We start from the raw sequence: 23,997 nt of genomic DNA, 5'->3' as shown, positions 1-23,997 counted from the left end.
TGATGGACACTGTCCTCACTGGACTGAAGTAGCAGGCTTGTCTTGTGTACCTTGATAATGTGGTCGTATTTTGTGTAACGTTCGAGCAGCATCTTCACAACCTGCGCAGTGTGCTAGGAGCCATCCGATCGGCCGAATTCACACTTAAGCCATAAAAGTGCCACTTCGGTTGTTAAAAGCTCATGTTGCTCGGGCATATAGTAAGTGCCAAAGAGGTCCGACCTGATCCAGACAAGCTTGCCACTGTGGCCGCATATCCAGATGCTGCCGATAACAAGACCCTCTGGCGCTTCCTGGGTTTGTGCGCCTACTATCACCGGTTGATTTGGGGCTTTTTGAAGATAGCGGAGCCTCTGACTCGCCTTACAAGGGATGTGACGCCATTTGTCTGGCATAATGAGCAACAGGCAGCTTTTGCTGAATTACGACAACGCCTACAGTCATACCCCGTTCTTGCACAATTTGACGATGATACCGATACAGAGGGGCATACCCACGCCAGTAGCATTGGCCTTGGCGCAGTGCTTGTCCAGCGTCAAGATGGAGTGGAAAGAGTTATAGCCTATGCCAGTCGCTCACTGTCCCGCGCCGAGGAGAATTATTCGACTACAGAGAGCGAGTGCCTCGCAGTCGTGTGGGCGATTATCAAGTTTCAGCTACCTCTATGGTCATCCCTTCAAAATAGTAACGGAGTAACGGACTACCCTCTGTTGATTGGCAACCATGCGCGACCCTTCAGGACGACTGGCAGGGTGGAGCTGGCGGAATTTAACATCACTATCGTTTATAATTCTTGCCGTCAGCACGAAGACGCTGAAACACTGTCCTGCGCACCCATTGATCCTGTAAGTCAGGAAACAGAGGACAATGACAGCTTCCTAGGCGCCATTAGTTCGTCGTACTTGATCAGACGGCAGCGTGGCGACGCTGAGATTCGACGGATCATCGATCATTTAGAGGGCCGCGGCACAGCCATACAACGGCATCTGTCTTGCTCATTGACACCCTTCTGTCGAGGAGACAACGTGCTGTGTAAGAACAATGCCCGTTCGAACAGCCGTGCTAACTACTGGCGGTTCCAAGAGACATACGAAACGACGTCCTCTTCGCTTGCCATGATTAACACACATCTGGCCATTTAGGTTTCTCATGGACACTCACTAGTGTAAGCGAGATTTACTATTGGCCGGGCTTTCGGTAAACGTCAAAGAGTACGTTAAAGGCTGTCCTGAATGCCAGCGACGAAATACACCATCAGTTAATCCGGAGATCTTCCATCAGCCAATCAAGCACCACACACGCCTTTCGACCAAGTCGGCATGGACGTTCTGAGACCCTTTCCTCTATTAGCCGACGCCAACAAATGCGTGATCATCACGACTGATATTTTAACACGTTATGCATACACGCAGGCCATCCCACGAGCCACGGCTTCAGAGACAGCGTAATTCTTCACGCGCCACATCGTTCTACGTCACGGTGCTCCCTCCCCTGTCATAACAGAGAGAGAGGGACAGCATTCACAGCCCAGCTTATGGATGAAGTGTTTGAATTAAGCAACACAGGCATTGAACGGCGACCGCGTATCATCGACAGACCAACGGACTTACCGAACGACTGTATAAGACGATCACAGACATTATCTCCATGTACATCGACGTCCAACAAAAACATGGGATCGGATCTTGCCTCACGGGACCTTCGCGTATAACACCACCGTGCAAGAGACGATGCGATTCACACAATTTCGCCTTCTCTACGGTCACGAAGTCCAGACATTGCTGACTGCTATGCTGCCATTTCAAGACAGTGACCACTTGACAACTGACGTCGATGAATTTGCTGAGGAAGCTCGGCAGCTCGCGCGGCTGCATGTCGGCCAGCGGCCGCAGACGGACGCACCACGATAGAACATCCGCCACAGGCACGTGTCCTACAACTCCGGAGACCAAGTTTGGGTGTGGACCCCTGTTCGCCGCCGTGGCCTCTGTGAAAAGTTGCTGAGCAGGTATTTTGGTCCATGTAAAGTTCTATGCCGCGTCAGTCACGTTAACTACGAAGTGCTCCCGAACACAACATCGCAGATACGGACCCGGACGCAAAGACAACCGAGCTCGGACATTGTTGATGTTCTGCGCATGAAGCTGAAAATCTTAATCAGATTTTCGACGGCCGCTGATCGTGTTCGCCGCTACCATTGTTCTTTGAGTGTAGCCTGTTTGAATGGGCGAACTTGTGCCCCAAAAAACAGGCTACACTCAAAGGCCAATGTAGCGGCGAACACGATCGGCGGTCGTCGAAAATCTGATCAGCGGGTCAAGCGCGTCGGCTTTCATACAGCAGTCGTCGAATGTTCCAGACTAATCGTTGGGACCCGCATGCCTTCCACAAAGTTCTACACCATTCGCGTCACGCGATGAAATCAGATAACACAAGGTTTGGCGACAACAGACAGCGGTTAGAAACATCGATAAGTTTCCAGAAACTTCGGATACATGCAGGCGCGTGCCGCGCTGTACGATAACATTTGTTAGGCGGCGAAACGTGGTCACCCGATAAAGATAACTACACGTGTCAGTATGTTAGATGTAACTAGCTATATGAAACAATATGAATGGTTATCTTATATGAATGGTAGCACGCGTGTAACTGGAAAAGAACGAAAAGCTACGTTTATGATACAAAATAAATTTGTTATACAGATTTAGTGGCATTAGCCACGTTCAGCGCCTCGCACTTATCGCACCAAAACCAAAGCGTCTGTGAAAGTCGATCAAGCTTCGTTACATTAAGGCATAGCTTGAAAGCTGCAAAATGAACACGCAGTGCTCCGCCTACCGACTATCTCCTACCCGTCAGGGAAGCCAAGAACATTCTGCCTATTATATTTTTCTTCCTAATGGCCAACCTAAGGGAGTAGCACGCGGTGGTGTCGAGAGTTGTGACCTAAACTGAAGCATATGAAGCAGCTGAGATAGGCGGACAACAAATTCGTGTCGAGAAGCATGCAACTGTTACTCACTTCCTGAGTATATCATTATTGTGAATACGCTCCCTGGCCAGGAAGCATCCGTGAAGTCGACGGCGAAAGTGTCCATGATGGCGACGAAGTAGAAGCCTGAGTTTATCTGTGTCGCCATGTTGAAGAAGGATGCGATAGCTGCCGCAGCTGCAATGCCCCAGCTTTTGTCGATGTCCTTTCGTTGGAAACGCCGCGACTGCCGCCTCATGGCGCTGGCATTTGTTTCATCGCTTGCTGAAGACTTGGTGAAAACACTGCTCAACCTGCACATACAAGATTTGAGAAGAGATCCCATTTGCCTAGATTTATTAGATGCAAATTCTAGGAGCTAGAAATGAAGACAAAGTGAGTATTGGTAATATACTTGGTCACGCGGCGTGGAGCCAGACGAAGGAAGAATAAAGGGGAGGCAAACAAGCGCTCGGCTAGCGTTTGTCTGTGTCCCCGCTTCATCGCCCTTTCTTCGGCTGTGCGCTGTGTATAACCAGATGGGACGCCAACTAGCACGGTTTTACACCCTGCTGCTCATAATATATGACATATTTAAGGGAGCCTTCACAAAAGCAATTTGCATTGCATAGATGGCTTGCTGCGACGGTCACAGAGATGCTTGACTGCCCATATATGAGGACATTTTGCAGTGTGTTCGTTATATTGAATGTTACGGTTCCCCAGCAGGCACTGTGTGACAGATGTAAAAGAACGAACACCCGCACAGGAAGGCCAGGTACATCGCATGCATACGTATATGCACACCTGCGCGCAAGAGGAACCACAGCGGGCTTATTCTTGGCACACCACCAGGAACGTAGCGGCATACTGAATTAACGAAGCCCGTGTGTTTTTTCCTCAACAGGCACAAAATATATGCGCACATATCAGCTGCACTATTTTGCAATAAAGCCACTTGGAGAACTAGACATCTTGCGACCAAGAAGAGGCCTTTATGTCAAGTTACAATACGCATTACTAGTTAGGGAAAAAAATCTTTCAGGCATCTCCTTTTAGGTCCAAGCAGCATACTTTAGAAGTACTGAGTCTTTCTTGCAAGAACGTAGGTATTTCTGACGTCTAGCAAATGTCGATTTCGGAATTAAACATCAAGAATTAATTGGTTCATCGCAGAAACATGGGTGGGGGAGCCAAATTGGGCTTGCAGGTGGGAACTTCCACGTTGGTTGCACAGCGTGAGCTCTAAGACGGACAAATGCGAAACATGATGCGAGGCGGAACGGGATATTGACATCAAGGCGCTTTGTAATGGAGCTGAGAACATTATTGAAGCATGAAGGGAAAAATGTAAACCACAACGTCATTGCCGCAATCACCAGTGCAGAACTGTGGATGTTTCCTTGACGTACTCTCTACAATTTCTTATGTTCCGATGCACGGCCATTATTTCTTTCCCCATATATCCATCAATAAGACAATCAGAATAAAGAGTGGAATACGAGTCCTCGTGTACGAAGAGTCACAAGCCCTTCATGATCGTGATATGAACATGTACGCTTTATGTCTACAAAATAGCTAAAGCAATCATCACCACAACATCTTGCATAAGATATACGTGGTGGTTTATGCTGTTTTATTATTTAGTATATAATGCAGTCCGAAGACCAAGCAGGAAGGGCGAAAAAATTGACGCAGCAAGCGAAACTGTACAAGATATACAGCAGAATAAAGCAAGCATTATCAGTCAAAGACACGGATAGACTAACAAACACGATAAAAATCCGTTGGAGGCAAAAACTGCACAACTCCGTAAACTCATTCTTTATACAAAGAAAAAACAAAAAAATGGCTGTGGCTTAGCTAAGGTTAAGCCCAGGATGCGAAGCATACTAGCCTTTATTTTAGTTGTTGAACCACTGTTTAGCCTGGTGAACTGCTGTTGCTTGGCTATATTTGGTTCGGCTAGACGAAGAAACAACTCATGCGTTACTCTGCTTCGCCTTCAAGAGTGGAACGTGACAGCGTTCCCGTCGACCCGCCAAGGGGTGTAAGACAATGGGCTACGGCGCAGCGACTACGCGCCCCGCATTGGACGCGGTGAGCGTCGAGCAACGCAGCGTTTGGCGCAGCAACGAAATGTGCGCCTGAGCAAGCGATGCACGCCTGAGCCTAAGAAACAGCTCGTTTCTAAGGCAACACCGCATTCACTAGAGGCGCTTTTGTACCGCTTTGAAGCATCGTACTCGTGGCTCAGTGGTAGCGTCTCCGTCTCACACTCCGGAGACCCTGGCTCGATTCCCACCCAGCCCATCTTGCAAGAGTTGAGCCAAAGCCACCTAGAAACAGTCTCTGTAGCACGTCGCAACCTTCGCCTCTCATTCCAACGAGCAGCTCTGTCTCCAGGAGGCATATCACCTCGTGAGTGTCTAGCAGAGGCAAGCGCAGCTGCTTGTATACCGCCGCGACGCCGCGAGCGGCAACGCGAGTTGGAGCCCCGTTTCTCCTCTGCCGTGACGTCACGGTATCACGTGGTATTGAAGGCGACACCGCCGCGCCTGAGGAGCTGGGTTGAGCTCTAGGTTGAGCTGGTTGAGCTTTAAATATACCACGAAATGTGGCCTTATCAACAATCAAGTTTACAGGAACTGACACATGCGCTTTAGAGCTCAGCTCTTCCTAGGTGGAGCGTCTAAATCGCCTTCAACGTGCGAACGCACGTGCCACTGTTTGCGCGTTCCTTGTCGTCTTCTACCGCAGCTGGCTCGTTGGCCCCATTCGGGGTAAAGACGCGAATACGCTTGTTCCACTGCTCGCGCGTTCGTCATCGTCTTCTATCGCAGCTGGCTCGTTGGCGCCGCTCGGCGTCACCGCGCGAAGACGCTCGTGCCAGTGTGCGCGCTCCTCGTCATCTTGTACCGCAGCTGGCTCGTTGGCGCCATTCGGCGTAAACACGAGAAGACGCTTGTTCCACTGCTCGTGCGTTCGTCATCGTCTTCTACCGCAACTGGCTCGTTGGCGCCACTCGGCGTAACCACGCGAAGACGCTCGTGCCACTGTTTGCGCGCTCCTCGTCGTCTTGTACCGCAGCTGGCTCGTTGGCGCCATTCGCCGTAAACACGAGAAGGCGCTTGTTCCACTGCTCGTGCGTTCATCATCGTCTTCTACCGCAGCTGGCACGTTGGCGCCACTCCGCGTAACCGCGCGAAGACGCTCGTGCCACTGTTTGCGCGTTCCTCGTCGTATTGTACCGCAGCTGGCTCGTTGGCGCCATTCGGCGTAAACACGAGAAGACGCTTGTTCCACTGCTCACGCGTTCGTCATCGTCTTCTACCGCAACTGGCTTGTTGGCGCCACTCGGCGTAACCGCGCGAAGACGCTCGTGCCACTGTTTGCGCGTTCCTCGTCGTATTGTACCGCAGCTGGCTCGTTGGCGCCATTCGGCGTAAACACGAGAAGACGCTTGTTCCACTGCTCGCGCGTTCGTCATCGTCTTCTACCGCAACTGGCTTGTTGGCGCCACTCGGCGTAACCGCGCGAAGACGCTCGTGCCACTGTTTGCGCGTTCCTCGTCGTCTTGTACCGCAGCTGGCTCGTTGGCGCCATTCGCCGTATACACTAGAAGGCGCTTGTTCCCCTGCTCGTGCGTTCATCATCGTCTTCTACCGCAGCTGGCACGTTGGCGCCACTCCGCGTAACCGCGCGAAGACGCTCGTGCCCCTGTTTGCGCGTTCCTCGTCGTATTGTACCGCAGCTGGCTCGTTGGCACCATTCGGCGTAAACACGAGAAGGCGCTTGTTCCACTGCTCGTGCGTTCGTCATCGTCTTCTACCGCAGCTGGCACATTGGCGACACTCCGCGTAACCGCGCGAAGACGCTCGTGCCACTGTTTGCGCGTTCCTCGTCGTATTGTACCGCAGCTGGCTCGTTGGCGCCACTCGGCGTAACCGCGCGAAGACACTCGTGCCACTGTTTGCGCGTTCCTCGTCGTCTTGTACCGCAGCTGGCTCGTTGGCGCCATTCGCCGTAAACACGAGAAGCGCTTGTTCCACTGCTCGTGCGTTCGTCATCGTCTTCTACCGCAGCTGGCACGTTGGCGCCACTCCGCGTAACCGCGCGAAGACGCTCGTGCCACTGTTTGCGCGTTCCTCGTCGTCGTGTACCACAGCTGGCTCGTTGGCGCCATTCGGCGTAAAGACGCGAATACGCTTGTTCCACTGCTCGCGCGTTCCTCGTCGTCTTCTACCGCAGCTGGCTCGTTGGCGCCACTCGGCGTAACCGCGCGAAGACGCTCGTGCCACTGTTTGCGCGTTCCTCGTCGTCTTGTACCACAGCTGGCTCGTTGGCGCCATTCGGCGTAAACACGAGAAGACGCTTGTTCCACTGCTCGCGCGTTCGTCATCGTCTTTTACTGCAGCTGGCTCGTTGGCGCCACTCGGCGTAACCGCGCGAAGACGCTCGTGCCACTGTTTGCGCGTTCCTCGTCGTCTTGTACCACAGGTGGCTCGTTGGCGCCATTCGGCGTAAACACGAGCAGACGCTTGTTCCACTGCTCGCGCGTTCGTCATCGTCTTCTAGCGCAACTGGCTTGTTGGTGCCACTCCGCGTAACCGCGCGAAGACGCTCATGCCACTGCTTGCGCGTTCCTCGTCGTATTGTACCGCAGCTGGCTCGTTGGCGCCATTCGGCGTAAACACGAGAAGACGCTTGTTCCACTGCTCGCGCGTTCGTCATCGTCTTCTACCGCAACTGGCTTGTTGGCGCCACTCGGCGTAACCGCGCGAAGACGCTCGTGCCACTGTTTGCGCGTTCCTCGTCGTATTGTACCGCAGCTGGCTCGTTGGCGCCATTCGGCGTAAACACGAGAAGACGCTTGTTCCACTGCTCGCGCGTTCGTCATCGTCTTCTACCGCAACTGGCTTGTTGGCGCCACTCGGCGTAACCGCCCGAAGACGCTCATGCCACTGTTTGCGCGTTCCTCGTCGTATTGTACCGCAGCTGGCTCGTTGACGCCATTCGGCGTAAACACGAGAAGACGCTTGTTCCACTGCTCGCGCGTTCGTCATCGTCTTCTACCGCAGCTGGCTCGTTGGCGCCACTCGGCGTAACCGCGCGAAGACGCTCGTGCCACTGTTTGCGCGTTCCTCGTCGTCTTGTACCGCAGTTGGCTCGTTGACGCCATTCGGCGTAAACACGAGAAGACGCTTGTTCCACTGCTCGCGCGTTCGTCATCGTCTTCTACCGCAACTGGCTTGTTGGCGCCACTCGGCGTAACCGCGCGAAGACGCTCGTGCCACTGTTTGCGCGTTCCTCGTCGTCTTGTACCGCAGTTGGCTCGTTGACGCCATTCGGCGTAAACACGAGAAGACGCTTGTTCCACTGCTCGTGCGTTCGTCATCGTCTTCTACCGCAACTGGCTTGTTGGCGCCAATCGGCGTAACCGCGCGAAGACGCTCGTGCCACTGTTTGCGCGTTCCTCGTCGTCTTGTACCGCAGTTGGCTCGTTGACGCCATTCGGCGTAAACACGAGAAGACGCTTGTTCCACTGCTCGCGCGTTCGTCATCGTCTTCTACCGCAACTCGCTTGTTGGCGCCACTCGGCGTAACCGCGCGAAGACGCTCGTGCCACTGTTTGCGCGTTCCTCGTCGTATTGTACCGCAGCTGGCTCGTTGACGCCATTCGGCGTAAACACGAGAAGACGCTTGTTCCACTGCTCGCGCGTTCGTCATCGTCTTCTACCGCAACTGGCTTGTTGGCGCCAATCGGCGTAACCGCGCGAAGACGCTCGTGCCACTGTTTGCGCGTTCCTCGTCGTATTGTACCGCAGCTGGCTCGTTGACGCCATTCGGCGTAAACACGAGAAGACGCTTGTGCCACTGCTCGCGCGTTCGTCATCGTCTTCTACCGCAGCTGGCTTGTTGGCGCCACTCGGCGTAACCGCGCGAAGACGCTCGTGCCACTGTTTGCGCGTTCCTCGTCGTATTGTACCGCAGCTGGCTCGTTGACGCCATTCGGCGTAAACACGAGAAGACGCTTGTTCCACTGCTCGCGCGTTCGTCATCGTCTTCTACCGCAAGTGGCTTGTTGGCGCCACTCGGCGTAACCGCGCGAAGACGCTCATGCCACTGTTTACGCGTTCCTCGTCGTATTGTACCGCAGCTGGCTCGTTGACGCCATTCGGCGTAAACACGAGAACACGCTTGTTCCACTGCTCGCGCGTTCGTCTTCGTCTTCTACCGCAGCTGGCACGTTGGCGCCACTCGGCGTAACCGCGCGAAGACGCTCGTGCCACTGTTTGCGCGTTCCTCGTCGTCTTGTACCGCAGTTGGCTCGTTGGCGCCATTCGGCGTTGCAGTTGCACATTTACAGATTTCGCTAGAGTTCCAATGCGTTGAAAGAATTGAGATTCTTGAACAGACACTTCAACGCACTGCGCAAGTTCTAATACCCCCGGGAGGTTCTGACCTAGCGGTTTGCGTCAGGCAGTAGGAGCTACAGCACCGAAAATTTTGCATTAGTGCGGCCGTCGCAGAATCCGTCCGCGTACAGTAGGGATATACTGCCGAATCTTCGACCTTCTGCTATGCGACAGTGCAGGATGAACCACATTCTATGGGCATTTCCAAGGCTTATTCCGTCCGTCTACGGCATATTTGTTGTGTATATATATCACAACGGGCCTCCAAACGTTACCATTTGGACTCATGACATAAATGTTCTCTATTTTTAATGCGTTAGCGTTATTAGTGTGCTTCACGAACTGTGTGATATCTATCTATCTATCTATCTATCTATCTATCTATCTATCTATCTATCTATCTATCTATCTATCTATCTATCTATCTATCTATCTATCTATCTATCTATCTATCTATCTATCTATCTATCTATCTATCTATCTATCTATCTATCTATCTATCTATCTATCTATCTATCTATCTATCTATCTATCTATCTATCTATCTATCTATCTATCTATCTATCTATCTACCGCCTACCTTGATTAGTCCGTGGTCGAATGAATAGCGTATCGGGTGGCTGTATTGTGGGAACATCAATCTCACCAACCGATGGACCAACTTGGGTCTATGAGTATATGGCAATGTGTACATATGTGCCCCTCTTCATCCAACCTTTTTCACGCCGACATGGGTCACTGTAGACGAGGGACTGGGTACACTCTTGGAAAAATTTGCACGGTTTGGGTCATATCTTGTCCCACAGCAATAATCGTCATCTGTCTTTCCCGCATTTCCTTTCTTTAATGCTGCGACTCCGGTAGTTCCAAGTCACGAATGGTTCGCGCGTTATGACCATGACATAGCATTCACGACAGGAAAGTAGCGAGCGCCGAGTTTGCAAGAAAGGAAACGCAGGCAAGGCAGACAACGATTATTGTTGTGGGACAAGATAAGGCCGAAGGAGCGCAAACTTTTTTGAGAGTGTAGGTACCACTGTTCCAAAAATCTATTTGATGCCGACTTGGAGCATTGGGTATGCGCCAATGGAAGTGTGCTGCTTTACAACTAAAAAACAAAAGATCCTGCAAAATTTCGCGATGGTCAGCGGAATCGAACCCAAGTTACAAGCACTCCTCAAGAATAACGAACCGACGCTTTAGTAGGCGGCACCACGAAGGCACCCTGTATGCGCTGCTCTTCACTGAACCTCTGTCCAAGCTAGGCCACTGCGTATGCATTACGGAGTGTGCGGCAATAGAGGCAACAGTTTTTAGCGCTTGCAGGAACCGACGCGCCCCGCTTCTCGTCTCGTCTCGGAGGCCACGCGCGGCCTGCCCGGCAGTGCCACTCGATGCCGCAGTGCGCATGGGGAACCAGCGCTGGAGTTTTCACGACACCTACAGCGCCGCCCTGGCGGTCAGAACGTTCACAACTCAGCCGCTCCCGCGGACAAAAATTGCTACTGGTGGTGGCGTCGCGTGCGCTGAAAGTCGAAGGAAAACAAAAGGACGCCGGCGATACTCTTACGCAAGGTAAATATACCTGGTAGCGAAGCTTCCATAGGAGCCCATACGTTCAAAACATGGCGGTCCATCGGCGGTCCATGGGGCTTAGCGCCATCTGTATGTGGTGGGAACACTTCCGGCGGAAGAAAAAATAATGTGACGCCATGTCCGTTAAAAGCAGAAGTGACGTCATTTTGTTTTCGAAGGCGTGAAATTTGTTTTGTTGGCCTGCTTTTGGAGCTAGATATTCAAATACCCGCCATTCAACTTGATGGGCATTTCGAGCTTTCAGCGCGGAAACTAATGCAGGAAAAGCCAGCCGTACGGTTCTCGAAATCGCACCCCGGCACAGAACATACTTTTTTGGAGGCCGACGAAAGTTTTAGGTGTAGAGGGCTGATCCTGTCGTCGGACGCCAAGCCCGTCGGCCAGCGCAGTCGCACGAAAACTACACAATTATCTGGCAGTCGACGCGCCGCCTATCCAGCGCTGGTTTCCCATAGAAGAAAGCGCGAGAGAGGAGCTCGATTGCTGCACGACGCATTTCTCTGCCTTCGCACGCACCGGCGCGCCACGCATTTCGGAGGCCAAGCGCAGGCATGCTTGTGGCAGCACTAGATGGCGCCTAGTGTTCTTAGCGTTAAAGAGCAACGCTGCTGCAGTATACGCCTCTTACATAATTCCTTTCGATGGTGGCAACACGTTGTGCCGCTATTTTGATTCAATGCTAAATGCATTACCGTCGACAATCATCGTGAGATGGGTTCTGGCGCATTTTTTTTTACTCGAACTAATGTTGCTCGAAACAGTGCGATACTTGCAGCACATAATCTTGCGCCAGTTATGACCTCTCTGGCACTTGTTTGCAATAGCGCCGAAAGCGCAACTTTGCGAAATACAGATAAATATAAAGGTAAGGTAAACAGCAATCGGAGCATTGTGTGATTGGTGATGCGAAGGTGCGTAGAATTGAGGAAGAAACGGCCATATAGTTGAGTATTGAGTGAGGGAAACACCATTTCTAGACAAGTCTGAGCATAACGGTAAAATAATTAAAATGTCCGCCGATTTCGGCTCTGGCACACAGCCAACTTCTTTTTTTTTAAATTCAACTAGAACAGTGACATCGAAACCTTTTGCTAAAAAAATATGGAGAAGACGGGCACATGTGGTATTCACGTGGATGGGTTTTACAGGTGGCGGATAAGAATAACATCTGTAGAAAATAACATTTGTGTCGCTGTTTCGATGATACGTAGGAAGCCATCAAACGCGTGCCTTGTCATCTGCATAAAGGATGAGGCAGCGTTCTCAATTCATGAGGAGCATTCAGTGTTGATGTTAAAGTGTGAAGTCGGTCGAAAAAAAGAGATATTTATTTTTTTGAACAAATTTCCTTATGTCTAAAATGTTTTCTTTTTTTATGCTTTGATACCGTGTACCTAGAGTGGCAGTAATATATTCCATTTCAGACTGGCTAAACGAATTCAGATCTGGCCAGCATGTCTAAGCTTTCATAAAAACACTGCTTTTCAAAGCTTAGAAATCCAAGCGTCCTGTTTTGCTGCCAGATTTGGTCGCGCACGTGCGAGTTGACTGCGTGGATTGCTGCCAAGATTGACATTGTGTTCTTGTGAATACTATTGCTCATGTTTCAGTAAGAGGGGAATCGTGTTCTTTAAAAGTGAAAAATTAAGAGACTTTTAACATTGAAATGCGGCAAGCAATACACGTGACATAATGAAAAACTTGGACCAGGCAGTCAGTCAAGGTACAACCAACAAAGGTGCTCCACGTACAGCAAAGTCAACTGACGTTTAGTACATGTAGCAGACACCGGATATATAAAAAGATAGACTGATCGTAAAAGCATCAAACATGTCCGAAATGCTTGTGGTCGTACGCTTTCTGTGACACGTATATTGGCCGAGAACTCATGCAACACGAGAAACATAGTCAACGAGGACGACGCCCTTCGTTTTACGGCAGTGCATGTGCATGACAACGGTTATCCGGTGTTACTCATAAGCGTAAGCTGTTTCGCTCGGCTAAAATCACCGCTCCGCGATCGTCGTGCTCCCAATGACCCTTCAGAAATTGCTTTGCACGTCGCCATCCTTTTGTGTTGGAGATAAGGTGGGCACAGTAAGCCTTATGGTGAAGCAAGTCACCATGTTCTCCGTTTACAAGCAGTACCCTGAACGCGACGAGTTGGTGGCCCAACTTCAGCTAGCCACTTTAACACAACATTCATTTCCCTGCCGAAATCACTCTCAAAAGATTCGAACTCAGCATGCGAAGGCAATAACGTCATGTTACCTTCACATCTCTAGCGGTATGTTTATTAAGTTTGGTTGTAGCACTTTTAAAGATCGGCATCAGAATTTTCTGCTTAAGTAATTACGATGAACGCCCACCTTTTACCGCGGACCAAGAAAGAAAAAAAAAACCGATCCCGTATCACGGCACTTTGTGTGAAGCTCTTTAATTGTGAAGTTTCACAATTTCGTTAAATAAGTCAATGGGAGCGCATAAACCACCAAATATGCAAGCATTAGAGAAATGCCAACAGCATCCGAAAGACATCCAACCCCCAAGCGACGCGCAATGCACAAGAATAAGCAAATTTTATCAGTTTACACAGCCGCAATTCTAGAAGCATCGTATCAGTCTGGTGATCAGCTTTGCTCTGGTCAGAATTAGGGTTTATATGCTCACTCGTGCATATTTAGATCTTACTGAAATTAACGGAAATAAATACAAAACTGGTTATTCAAGATAATTGGGAAAGGAATGTCAGGGCATATTGTTTCAAAATTATGCGATGTCAGGGGTGCCGAAACGACGTCGCACCGTGCCAGCTTTCACAGCCAATAAAATAGTAAGCCACTTTCAGTAAGCAAAAGTGCGTGCGCGTGGTGCGTCGCAAAACTCATGCGACGCAGTCGTAGCATATAAAGGCGTGTGAGCGTAGCACGTATTAAACCACGTAACATAATAATAATAATATTTGGGGTTTTACGTGCCAAAACCACTTTCTGATTATGAGGCACGCCGTAGTGGAGGACTCCGGAAATTTTGACCACCTGGGGTTCTTTAACGTGCACCTAAATCTAAGCACACGGGTGTTTTCGCATTTCGCCCCCATCGAAATGCGGCCGCCGTGGCCGGGATTCGATCCCGCGACCTCGTGCTCAGCAGCCCAACACCATAGCCACTGAGAAACCACGGCGGGTACCACGTAACATCAGCAGAGTGCGCAGTGATACATTTTTTTACCCCACAACACAACTTGCTCAACGACCAAGCATTGCTTCCAGGTTGTGAAACGGAACTGTATTACTGATCTGCCAAACACACTCATCGTCGTGAATAAGTGACGGTACTATAGTGGAAAGTTGAACGACGTTCCACAGCAGCGAGGGGATTAAAATAGAACTGCGCTAATGACCGGGTTCGTATGGCTCATTAAGATGTTGTGTTTAGATGGCGTCCTACCATTTTTCTTCAGTGAGGACATCCCTGCACGGATACATATAAACAGTCACTTGCCCTCCGTTCTTCGTCACGGGTGACGCAGCACGATAATGAAGGGCGAATATGGCATTCGTGTGCGACAATAGAACGCTGACGCTGTTACAGTGGCTGCTGTTGTCATTGCTACGCGGCACTTTTAAGAAATACACGGGCCGTTGTTAGCGTGCTTACACGTGTATAAAATCCACATTTCAGGTACAGAAACACCTAAGTGAATGTCGCGTGATGAAAAAGCATTGTCGCAAACCTCTGCCGACACAGTTCGGCCGCCAGCTTCGGCGCCGTAATTAAGCATTTTGCAGCATTTGCAAACACTGCTCTTCCACTCATATTTGTCACCGAATTCATCACAGCCAACACATATACAAAGATGAGATACAGAGCACTTTGGGAACACCTAAAACACTTTGTCGAAGTCAGTAGGGAAAGAAAAACCACGGATACATGACACGCGAAGCACTTCACAGATGTAAAAAAAAAAACTGCCTGTCATGATAACCGGTGTCTTGCTAAATGCTGGCGGTAAACAAAGCCGCCTGGAAATCACACACCTAACTAACCGGCTTCGGCCAGCATGACCTGTGATATGTCGTGCTGTCAAGCACTTGCGACCTCGGAGGCCATGTGGTTGGAGGCGGTTTGTCAAATCCCTGTTTCGGGCTTCCCATAAAAGAGCAATACTTTAAAGACGTAGTAAAATCATGCCATGTGTTAGCGCAACACATGCCTGATACTCGTCATTGTCATCTCCTTCGGGGCGAGGGGGAAGGGTTATGTGGGGGCTGTATGAGCTCGGCTGCAATAAAGCGGTTCCTTATGAGTGGTAGAAGGCGCTTTGCGTAGCCCACAACCTCTCGCACATTCTCACTATAGCTGCGCTCGTGTCTCCGAATCACAACACCGGCCATGCTAGCTAGCTCCACCGAATCCAGTACATCCGATGCCGCCGTTAAACCTTACCCTTCACCATTCGTCGTGACCATAATTAGCTGCCACCGTGACCGACAAGTCTTCGCTGGTCTGCAAGGGGATGACATCGAGGACTGGCTCCAAGTGAGAAAGTTCAAAGAAATTGCAGAATGTCCTGTCCTATCTGGCTGATTTCGCGAGAACCTGATTTCGGAGCGATAGCCACATCTTTCTTGCAGGGCGACTTTCATCAACAGCTTCGGCAGATTTACGGCGCTGCCGCTGTGCGCGCTCAGGTCGCGAAGAAGCTCGGTGAGCGCATCCAGTTCCCTGGGGAACAATACACCTCAGATATTAAGGATGCGCTTGCAGTGTACCAGCATGCGAATGCCGCCATGTCCCAGAACGACTCAGTACGACACATTATTAAAAGAATTAACACCGTCACCTTCAACTCCCTTGCTACGCAAAATTCTACTACCATCCAGGATGTGATCACTACTTGCCAGCGACTTGAGCAGCTCCATTCCCTTCGGTTATGCACCGGTATCTCGGACATTCGTCTCCCTTCAGTCATATACTTTCTTACATTGATCGGTGACATCGTCGGTGAAGAGCTTCACAGGATGTGCTCTTCTTGCGCTCCGCAAAGTACCGTCCCTCTTTCAACGACCGGCTTGCGCGATTTTATTAGGCAAGAGATCCCCCCCGCTTTCCGTCTACCGTGCTCTGACAGCCCCTGCACTCGTGGGGTACCAGCGCATGCTGACGTTGCGGTGCTCTTTCCAGCTATTACCACCCCTCTGTCTACACCAGGACACTACGTTCCAGTGCCTTCGTTGTCACCGCTGGTGCGTGTACAGTGTTACTACACTCCACTTTATTCCAGACCCATTTGCTATTACAGTGGCTATCGAGGGCTCATCTCCCGATTTTGTCGAAGGCATCAACAGGATGAGCAACGTGGCTATGCTACCGAGGAACATGCAGGCGTGAGTCCAGCAAGGGGCTAACAGTGCACGTTCTACCGCACTTCCTACCACCGGTCACCTTCTCTTTCCTACCCTACTAATCTGCCTGTCAAATCTAGTCAATGTCACCGCAGGTCCCCTTCTCCACGTCGTCGTTCAGTGTTGCCTCCCTGACCCACTTGTCATGTCCCGAACGCATTGAAGGTTTTTTTCCAACTCCGAACGCCCAACTTCGTCGACAACTTAATGAGTTCAAGCTGCTCAGTAGGACTTTACACCGCTACATTTTCCACGTTGATGGCAATAAGTGAGTCAGAATAATATTACGTTCTCTGTAACATATGAGGTGCTGGAAGCCTTTCACGACCATCTGACGGCTGGTCATCTAGGCTGCCACAAGACTTACGAGAGAATAGGAAATGCTGTTTCTGCCCTGGTCTGTCTTCAGCCATTGTGAAGTACCTCACATTCTGTGTTCATTGTCAAAGCCGCAAACTACCGACAACTCCTTCTGACTGTTTGCAACCTCTTTCTTGTTCCGCTTCGCTTTTTGAATTCGTTGGAATAGACTTGTACGGCCCTCTTCCCACGACCTCAAATGGCAATCATTGGATTGTGACGGCAACTGACCATGTAATGCGCTACGCGGAGGCAGCCTCTCTATAATCGGAGACTGCCGCTGAAGAAGCCGATTTCCTCACGCAATATTTTTTACGCCATGGAGCTCCGCGCACTCTCCTCAGCGAAAGTGGCAAAGTCTTCTTCTCTTGTATCCTTACCGACGTCATCTGCACCTAAAGCACCATTCGCAACACGATTTCATAGCGCTTGACATAGCGTTTGAGATAGCGTTTTCATGGTACCCTCTCAGACATTATAGCAATGTACATGCGCCCCGGCCACACGAACTGGGATGCAATCCTACCATTCGTGACATTCGCTTACAATACGGCTAGGCAACGTACAACTGGTTTTTGTCCCTTTTTTCTCGTCTATGGCCGCTCACCAAGTTTCATTCCTGACGTGGCGTTCCTTTGGACTCCAGTGCCCCCAGCAGCTACTTTCTCAGAAAAATTTTTGTGCCGCCTCGCGGACTTCCGACGGCGAGAGAAGAAGAGGTATGTATACGCGAATGCGCCTCACATGAGCTGCTGCTTCTCACATCAATATCTACTGAACTACGTGCCGTATCGACCTGACACTGACGCCACTCAGCGCCGCAAGAGATACCTTTAGAGGCCACCCTGAAATCCCTGCACAATATATTATGTATTTTGCCGACGTTTTCGTTTCGACGGGTAAAGCTAGGTGTAGCACTCGCTCGGCGTTGCACTGCGGCGATACGCAGCATGGACGCGGAGCCGCCGCCCCAGCACCACGTGTGCATGAACACGTTGGAACGTGACCCAGTAACGTCAGAACCTTCTAAAGAGCCCAAAAGTGACAATCCATTGATCACAGTAAACAGCAGGAAGTCGAAATTGAAGTTGAGCAAAGCGCCAGAAAATACATACACATAAACTAAGACACAGGAGACGCCAAACGCTAAACTGGCAGCGGTAGCGCTGCACAGACCATACCCTCCGCTACGGAAGGATGCGCACAAGGTGATTTTCCGTCCTTGGGAAAGATTTACGTTTGCCAGGTGGCAGACGGGTACCGTCCCAAACAACATAAAACGGGAAAGTAAGCAACCAATCGGAACGTGCACGCATGCCATGATCGCGAGGAAAGAGCCGCAACAAAATATCGCCATCGCGAGCTTACCCGACAAAGAGCACGCTGTCACGCTCATTGGAATCAGATTGCTCCAATTCGGGGAGAAAGAATACTCAGTGACCGCAGACGCAGCAACGCCTGAAAACTCGGGCAAAGGGGTCATCCACGGCACAACCCGTGGAACCTCCGTAAGGGCTCTGATGGAAGAACTTTCCGCGCCCGGACATGAAATTATGTATGCGAGATTGCTAACTAATACCCGCTCGGCTCTCATCACTTTAGCAGAGGCGGAAGTGCCTTTCACCGTGTATAAGATGGGCGGAGAGAAAGGCTGTTCCTTGTATACAGCTCAGCAAAACAAGTGTGCCAACTGTGCTGGACGGCGAGACACCGCGCGGACGTGAATCGGTGTGCAAAGTGTGGTACGGCAAACCTTTCGCGACATTACGAATGCACTCCGCTGTTCACCCAATGCCACGCCTAGCACTTCACGGCTGCCACGTATTGTCGTAAAAGATCTCGGAATCAAAGGAAGAAATTAGCGGGCCAGAATGAATGGTGGCCCACCATTCGCCAGCCACACAACTCCTCTCGGGCGGGAAGACTCGCGAGATCCCGGTCAAGATCTCGAGCGAAGTCTACGTTGCGAGTAATACATGTAGCTGCGCGATTTGCTGCTCGAGGCACGTTGCGTGTATTCGCGGGCTTCTTTCACGCTCGGAAAAAACACTTTATGTAGCACGCATTGAGCAGCAGATAGCTGTATCGGGACTATTTCATGTCGCTATACAATTTTCTCATTGACACTTTTCGTCCAATGATAATGTTTGAAATGTTGAATAAATAATTATGACTAATTATATAATTAGGTGGAATGAAAGAAATAATTTGAGTATCTCCAAGCGACCGCAAACAACATCCTCTTTGTTCTGTCCAGTTACGTGGCGTTAGCATATCTTTACACTCTGACTGAAGTTAGCTGGGACACCCTGCATACAGCAGCTCGGTGTACCATGTCATAGTCACCTGCCACCTACGTTTCCCTGTATCTTCCGCTTCCGCTTGCTCCAATGAGGGAGGAGCACCAGGCTAGATACACGTTCTCCAGGCCGAACTCTTCTCCTTTCTCTTCCTTAAAATATACTCCTCCTCCTGCAGCTCGCTGTATCTCGGCTTGGCGCACATTAGCGGTGATCATTTCGGCGAAAATACGGGCGGAGAATTTCCAAGAACGCGTGGAGGCTCCAGAAACTGACCGTATTTCTATAATGTCGGCACATGTTCATGCCTATGTTTTCATTCTGTGTGAGTGACTTGTGGGTGCTAGTTCCTGAAATGCAGCCTATACAGTCATGCCGGCGTATCGCGATGCAATTTACACCACTTTATTATCTATTGCGAATATTTTCTCAAGACCCGAAGTGTTTGCCAAGGACCATACGAGAAAACCTACATCTATGCCGACACGCCAGCCTGCTTAGTTCTGTTAAACCGAACGGAGTGAACCGCGAAGGTAAATGTTTTGACAAAGTTGAAGGGATGAGGGGGATGCATGCGTAGTAACTGCTATAAGACGTTCAATCACTGCTGTAATTGATGCACAGATGCGATGCTAAGGAAAACGAGGCCATAAGTTGGAAGGATGACCTAAGGACCAGTGAACGTCCAGCTGTGTCCCCACTTTTTAGGGGCTCCGCCTACGTCCATTTCAGGAGACTGACTAGCTTCAGATATGATATACACTATTTGTACTTAACTCCGTTCTGCCAGTAAGGGCCGCATAAATCATTCTACTGTAACAAATCGTCTCTTCTGCGCTTTGTTCTGCTTTTTTATCAGTAGCTTCGAGGAAAAGGTAGCTTATACCGAACTTCTGACATAACGAACATACTTTCGTTGAGTGAAGGCGTTCGTTGTATTTGGGCTCGGCATCCGCGTGGGCTTGTAAACAATTTCTGGTGTTCTGTTAAAAATGCGCCACATAGTAATGACGATGGCAGACACCGTTTCAGTGGCATCAGGGCTATTTGCACATGCATGGTATGTTTAAAGGCTTTGTTGCAGTGTGACGTTGACAATAAGAAATACCCTAATCAAATAAAGTGATTTCATATATTTGGGCATTAATGTACATGGCTTCCCAAGTAAGAGAGTAAAATGTACTGTAAATGAAACGACTTGGTGAGCCGTCTCAGCGGCACAGTTATTGTGGAGCGTTGTTTTGATCACAGCGCTGCTTTAAATATTGCTTTAACGATTTCGTTTAGTCCAGATGCTGATTTAGGAACATAACTGCTGGCTGTGAGTGTGAAAATTAGTTCTTATTATTGAATATAGCTGCATTTTCCAACCAAGACTCAGCTTCTGTATGATGAGCAAGTAGTGCGGCGCAAGAAGGCATCACAGCGCACTTTTAGAGGTTCCTAATTTATTGGGACTTAGGTTAGCCAATACATTGATTGTCTCCTACAAGTACTTCATACGCAGTTATTCTGCAGCGGAGCACGTACATTTACATCTTTATCGTGAGAGCTAATGGCGCAACTAGGAGCAATTTTTGCCCGCATCTGCATACAGTGTTCGCTATAACTCTAGATCCCATAAATTGCACCCTAATTTTGATAAAAGAAAATGATCTATTGTTCTCATTTCTTTACTCTATCCCGTATTAACAGCTGTGTGTTGATTTAAGCCTTGCATTAATTTCAGAGAGTCGAATCTTATATGAGGTAGCAGATAAGTAATATCTTTTAAAACAACAAAGCTGCTCATTAGGCTGCTTCCAGGCACCCAAATAGTACTTATATATAATGATAGAGTCTCTCTTGGTTGTGTGTTACGTGTATGTGTGCAGGGCTGGATGTGCTCCAAAGTTCTGCAGCGTTTCGCCAACGTTGCTATGTAACGGTTATCTTTTCATTGACAAGTACCACGTCACAAGAATTGATTCGGTCTCTCAGTCTTGTGCGTAGATTTGAAAATCTGACCGGCGATGTGCACAAAAAAGTATATTCACGTGAAGTGAGCGTTACGACTTTACTTTTTGTTTTTGCAGAAGTACGAACATTCAGTGCAATGGCTCACTCCCGGAGTAAAATAAACAGGAGAGCCGGTTGATCTGGTAACAGTACTTCCTTTCCGATCCAGCGAAAGGGCAGTTTCGCCATTTGTACAAACGGCGAGATCCCTAGTTGCACTGCGCCAGCCGCTAGATTTGGCGTCGTTCTGTCGTTCCTGTGTCCCCAACTGGCAGTCGCCGTTTCCTCCCGGTCTGCCATCTGTTTCTGTTCTCGCTACAGGCGCTTGCGCTATATCTCGCTTGTCACTTGTCAGTAAACATAATCGTTTCTCGTCGGCTTCAGCTCAAGCTGCTTTTGCTAGTTTGCCGCGATCATCCTGGTTAAATTTTCTGGCTCGAAATTTGCTAAGTCAATTTAACTGCGCCTAGCGCGTAAGCTGGTTACGTTTGAACCCGCGCAGATTATATATAGAAGCTCTCAATACCTTCTGCGCGCAGTCTGTTGATGCTGTGAGTAGCACATGAAACATCGCAGATATTCAGGGTTTTGCTACATTCTGTGGCTGTGTGTGGATATGACAATGACTAATGGAAAAAAGTATGAATGGTTAACATTGCAGGGAACAGCAGTTAAAAAAGTAGTGATGCATGACTACAAGAACTCTATAACCGAAAACTGAACTTTCATCTACATTCCGTTTCGCTAGGAACATAGCAACAGCTCTAAGGAACATTCACGCTCCCCTCAATGAACGCCCAATGTATCCTGGGTGGCACCATGAGTAAATCTTTCGTTTCTTGAGTCATGCTCGTAACGTCATCAGAGAACGAAACCACTCATGACGTCTCTAAGCTACCATAAAACCAGCTTAATCACCTGGAAACATTGCATACGCCATGAGAAATCTACTTTAGGTTCAATGAACGCAGGAAAAACAATGAGCGATCTGAAGGCTCAAATCACGAGTGTAAAAATACAGCGTAATGCGTCCGCTGCGTAGCATGATACCGCTAGAGAAAAGTCGACATCAAATCAAAGCAATCTGTCTAACCTCGCAACACTTATCAAACAGCCGTCCTGCACCCGTCGTTTTTGCAATAAGACTGACCCACAGCATCGTTATTTTGTTGCCGTCTGCTTTGGCTGCTTTGGCCTGCTATATTGCGCCTTCGGACCCTTAAGAGTTGCTTCTCAAATTCACAGTTTAATGTCAAATTTCTACAGCATGGAGTGCGCTGTGGTTGTGCTAGCAGCCTGCAAAAAAAAAAACAGGGGAGAAGCACTAGCGAAGGTTTGTTGTGGAGAGTGTGAGTAACGAAAACAAAGAGCATGGCAGCATGCGGCAGAATAAGAGCGAGTGGGTTCACAGCATCGTTAGGTAAACCGAGCCACTGCCATGGCGGGTGCCAGAGTCGGTTTTCCTTTACACTTACCCTGTGGTCTCGCCGCTATACAGCGAATGCGCGTGCTGCAGTTACATTTAGGAGCCAGTCCATGATGATCTACAGATTGGTTTCCTTCCACGTTGGCTTGCCTATATATAGAGATAAAATTTCTGAAAGTCTGCGCATTTAAGAGAAAAATGCGAAATAGCTGTCATAAATCCATGTAAAAGCTTCCCATAGGCAGGGGGTACAATTATTATTCTATGCTATCCCCAAAACTCCAATCTGTGGGCAGTAAATTTTTTCTCCAAGATATGGGAGTGAGCTTGATTTCCAAGAGGAAATCAGCTTGAGGACACACGATTGAGGTCGACCCTAACCAGTTTGTGCTTACACAGAAAGCGATTCCACAAGCCGCGCTCAGTCGTCAGAGAAACTGTACATATAAATCTAGACAGAGCAGCTTGACTTAAAATTGGAATAAAAAATCAGCACAATTCTGGTAAAAGACGCCCAGCATACCATTTAAGTGACTGGCGGTCTAGTCTACCATCATTGGAATAGAAACTGGTGACGTATACGCGTGGTTGGCATATGCTGACGCTGAATGCATGTAAATTCCGTCGCTAAAAACGATGGCTTCATAGCAGCTTGATTGACTTCATTTGTTACGCCACAGTGCAGTGACGTAGGCCGCCGTGCACCGCAATGTGGGAACGGTTGCGCAAGCTCGTAATTTCAGGCATCAAGTGGACGTAGTGCAGAGTACGACAACACGCATAAGTGCGCTGTTTTGTTACCCTTTTGCGCGGGCTAGTTTTTCGCGCCAAGGCCTTTTGCTTGCTGTTTGAATATTTCCAAGTCACGTGTTTAGTTGGTTGAACCTTGTGACGAGGAAAATTTTTGTCTTGACCCTCGCAGTGCAAAGCAACTTCATCGCGTACAAAGAGGAAGAGTCTATGCGGCGTGGTGTTGGATTGATGAGTGCTTGAAGGCTCTTTGCGTGTCATAGTTGAACGTCTACAAGAGGTACAGTTGATTAGACACGCTGCGACTAAGCTTTTTGCAGCTACATTTTATGCTTTGACTCTCGCAACTTGCGTGGCGCTAGCAGCCGGGAATCAGGCTTACTAATGCTTGCATGTTCTTTTTAACTATAATATGCACTTGGCGCTTCCAGCCTCATTAGAGTGTGAGATGTGTGTTGGTCGGTCTCCGCTGTCACTCAAACAGCCAAACGAACTTGGGTAGCTAACGTCCATAAGATAGCATTTAGGGACCTCTATGCATGCACGTACCCAGTTGCTGATCTCAAAGCGTTTTACTTTTCGAGACCTGCTCAATATCCCACAGAGAATAATTTGTCGTTTAATGTAGTTAAGATTCTTCGGGAACCGTGCACACTTGATGCTATGTACCCAGATCTAACTCCACTCACACCCGCTAGGGTCATTTGGTATGTTTGCATTGGCACACAGTATAGGTGGAAAGTCTTCATTTTTTCAGGGGGGGGGGGTG

The 23,997-nt window shown here is 49.3% G+C and overlaps 1 protein-coding gene across 2 annotated transcripts in view; it reads right to left on the bottom strand.

Annotated features, from left to right (window-relative positions):
* The window catches only part of LOC135912789 (monocarboxylate transporter 3-like), a 210,638-nt gene that overhangs the window by 152,695 nt on the left and 33,946 nt on the right, over nt 1–23,997 (bottom strand). For both annotated transcript variants that reach the window (XR_011512005.1, XM_065445336.2), the window contains exon 2: nt 3,023–3,285. Coding sequence is in view for 1 of the 2 variants with exons in the window: in XM_065445336.2 (XP_065301408.1) it covers nt 3,023–3,285 (263 nt within the window). In the remaining variant the exon portion in view is untranslated. The remainder of the gene's footprint in view (nt 1–3,022; nt 3,286–23,997) is intronic.

The sequence above is a fragment of the Dermacentor albipictus genome, chromosome 2, assembly GCF_038994185.2.
Source record: "Dermacentor albipictus isolate Rhodes 1998 colony chromosome 2, USDA_Dalb.pri_finalv2, whole genome shotgun sequence".
Classification (NCBI taxonomy): Eukaryota; Metazoa; Arthropoda; class Arachnida; order Ixodida; family Ixodidae; genus Dermacentor; species Dermacentor albipictus.
Note: the sequence above shows the minus strand (reverse complement) of the source record. Positions and strands in the feature narration are given on the sequence as shown.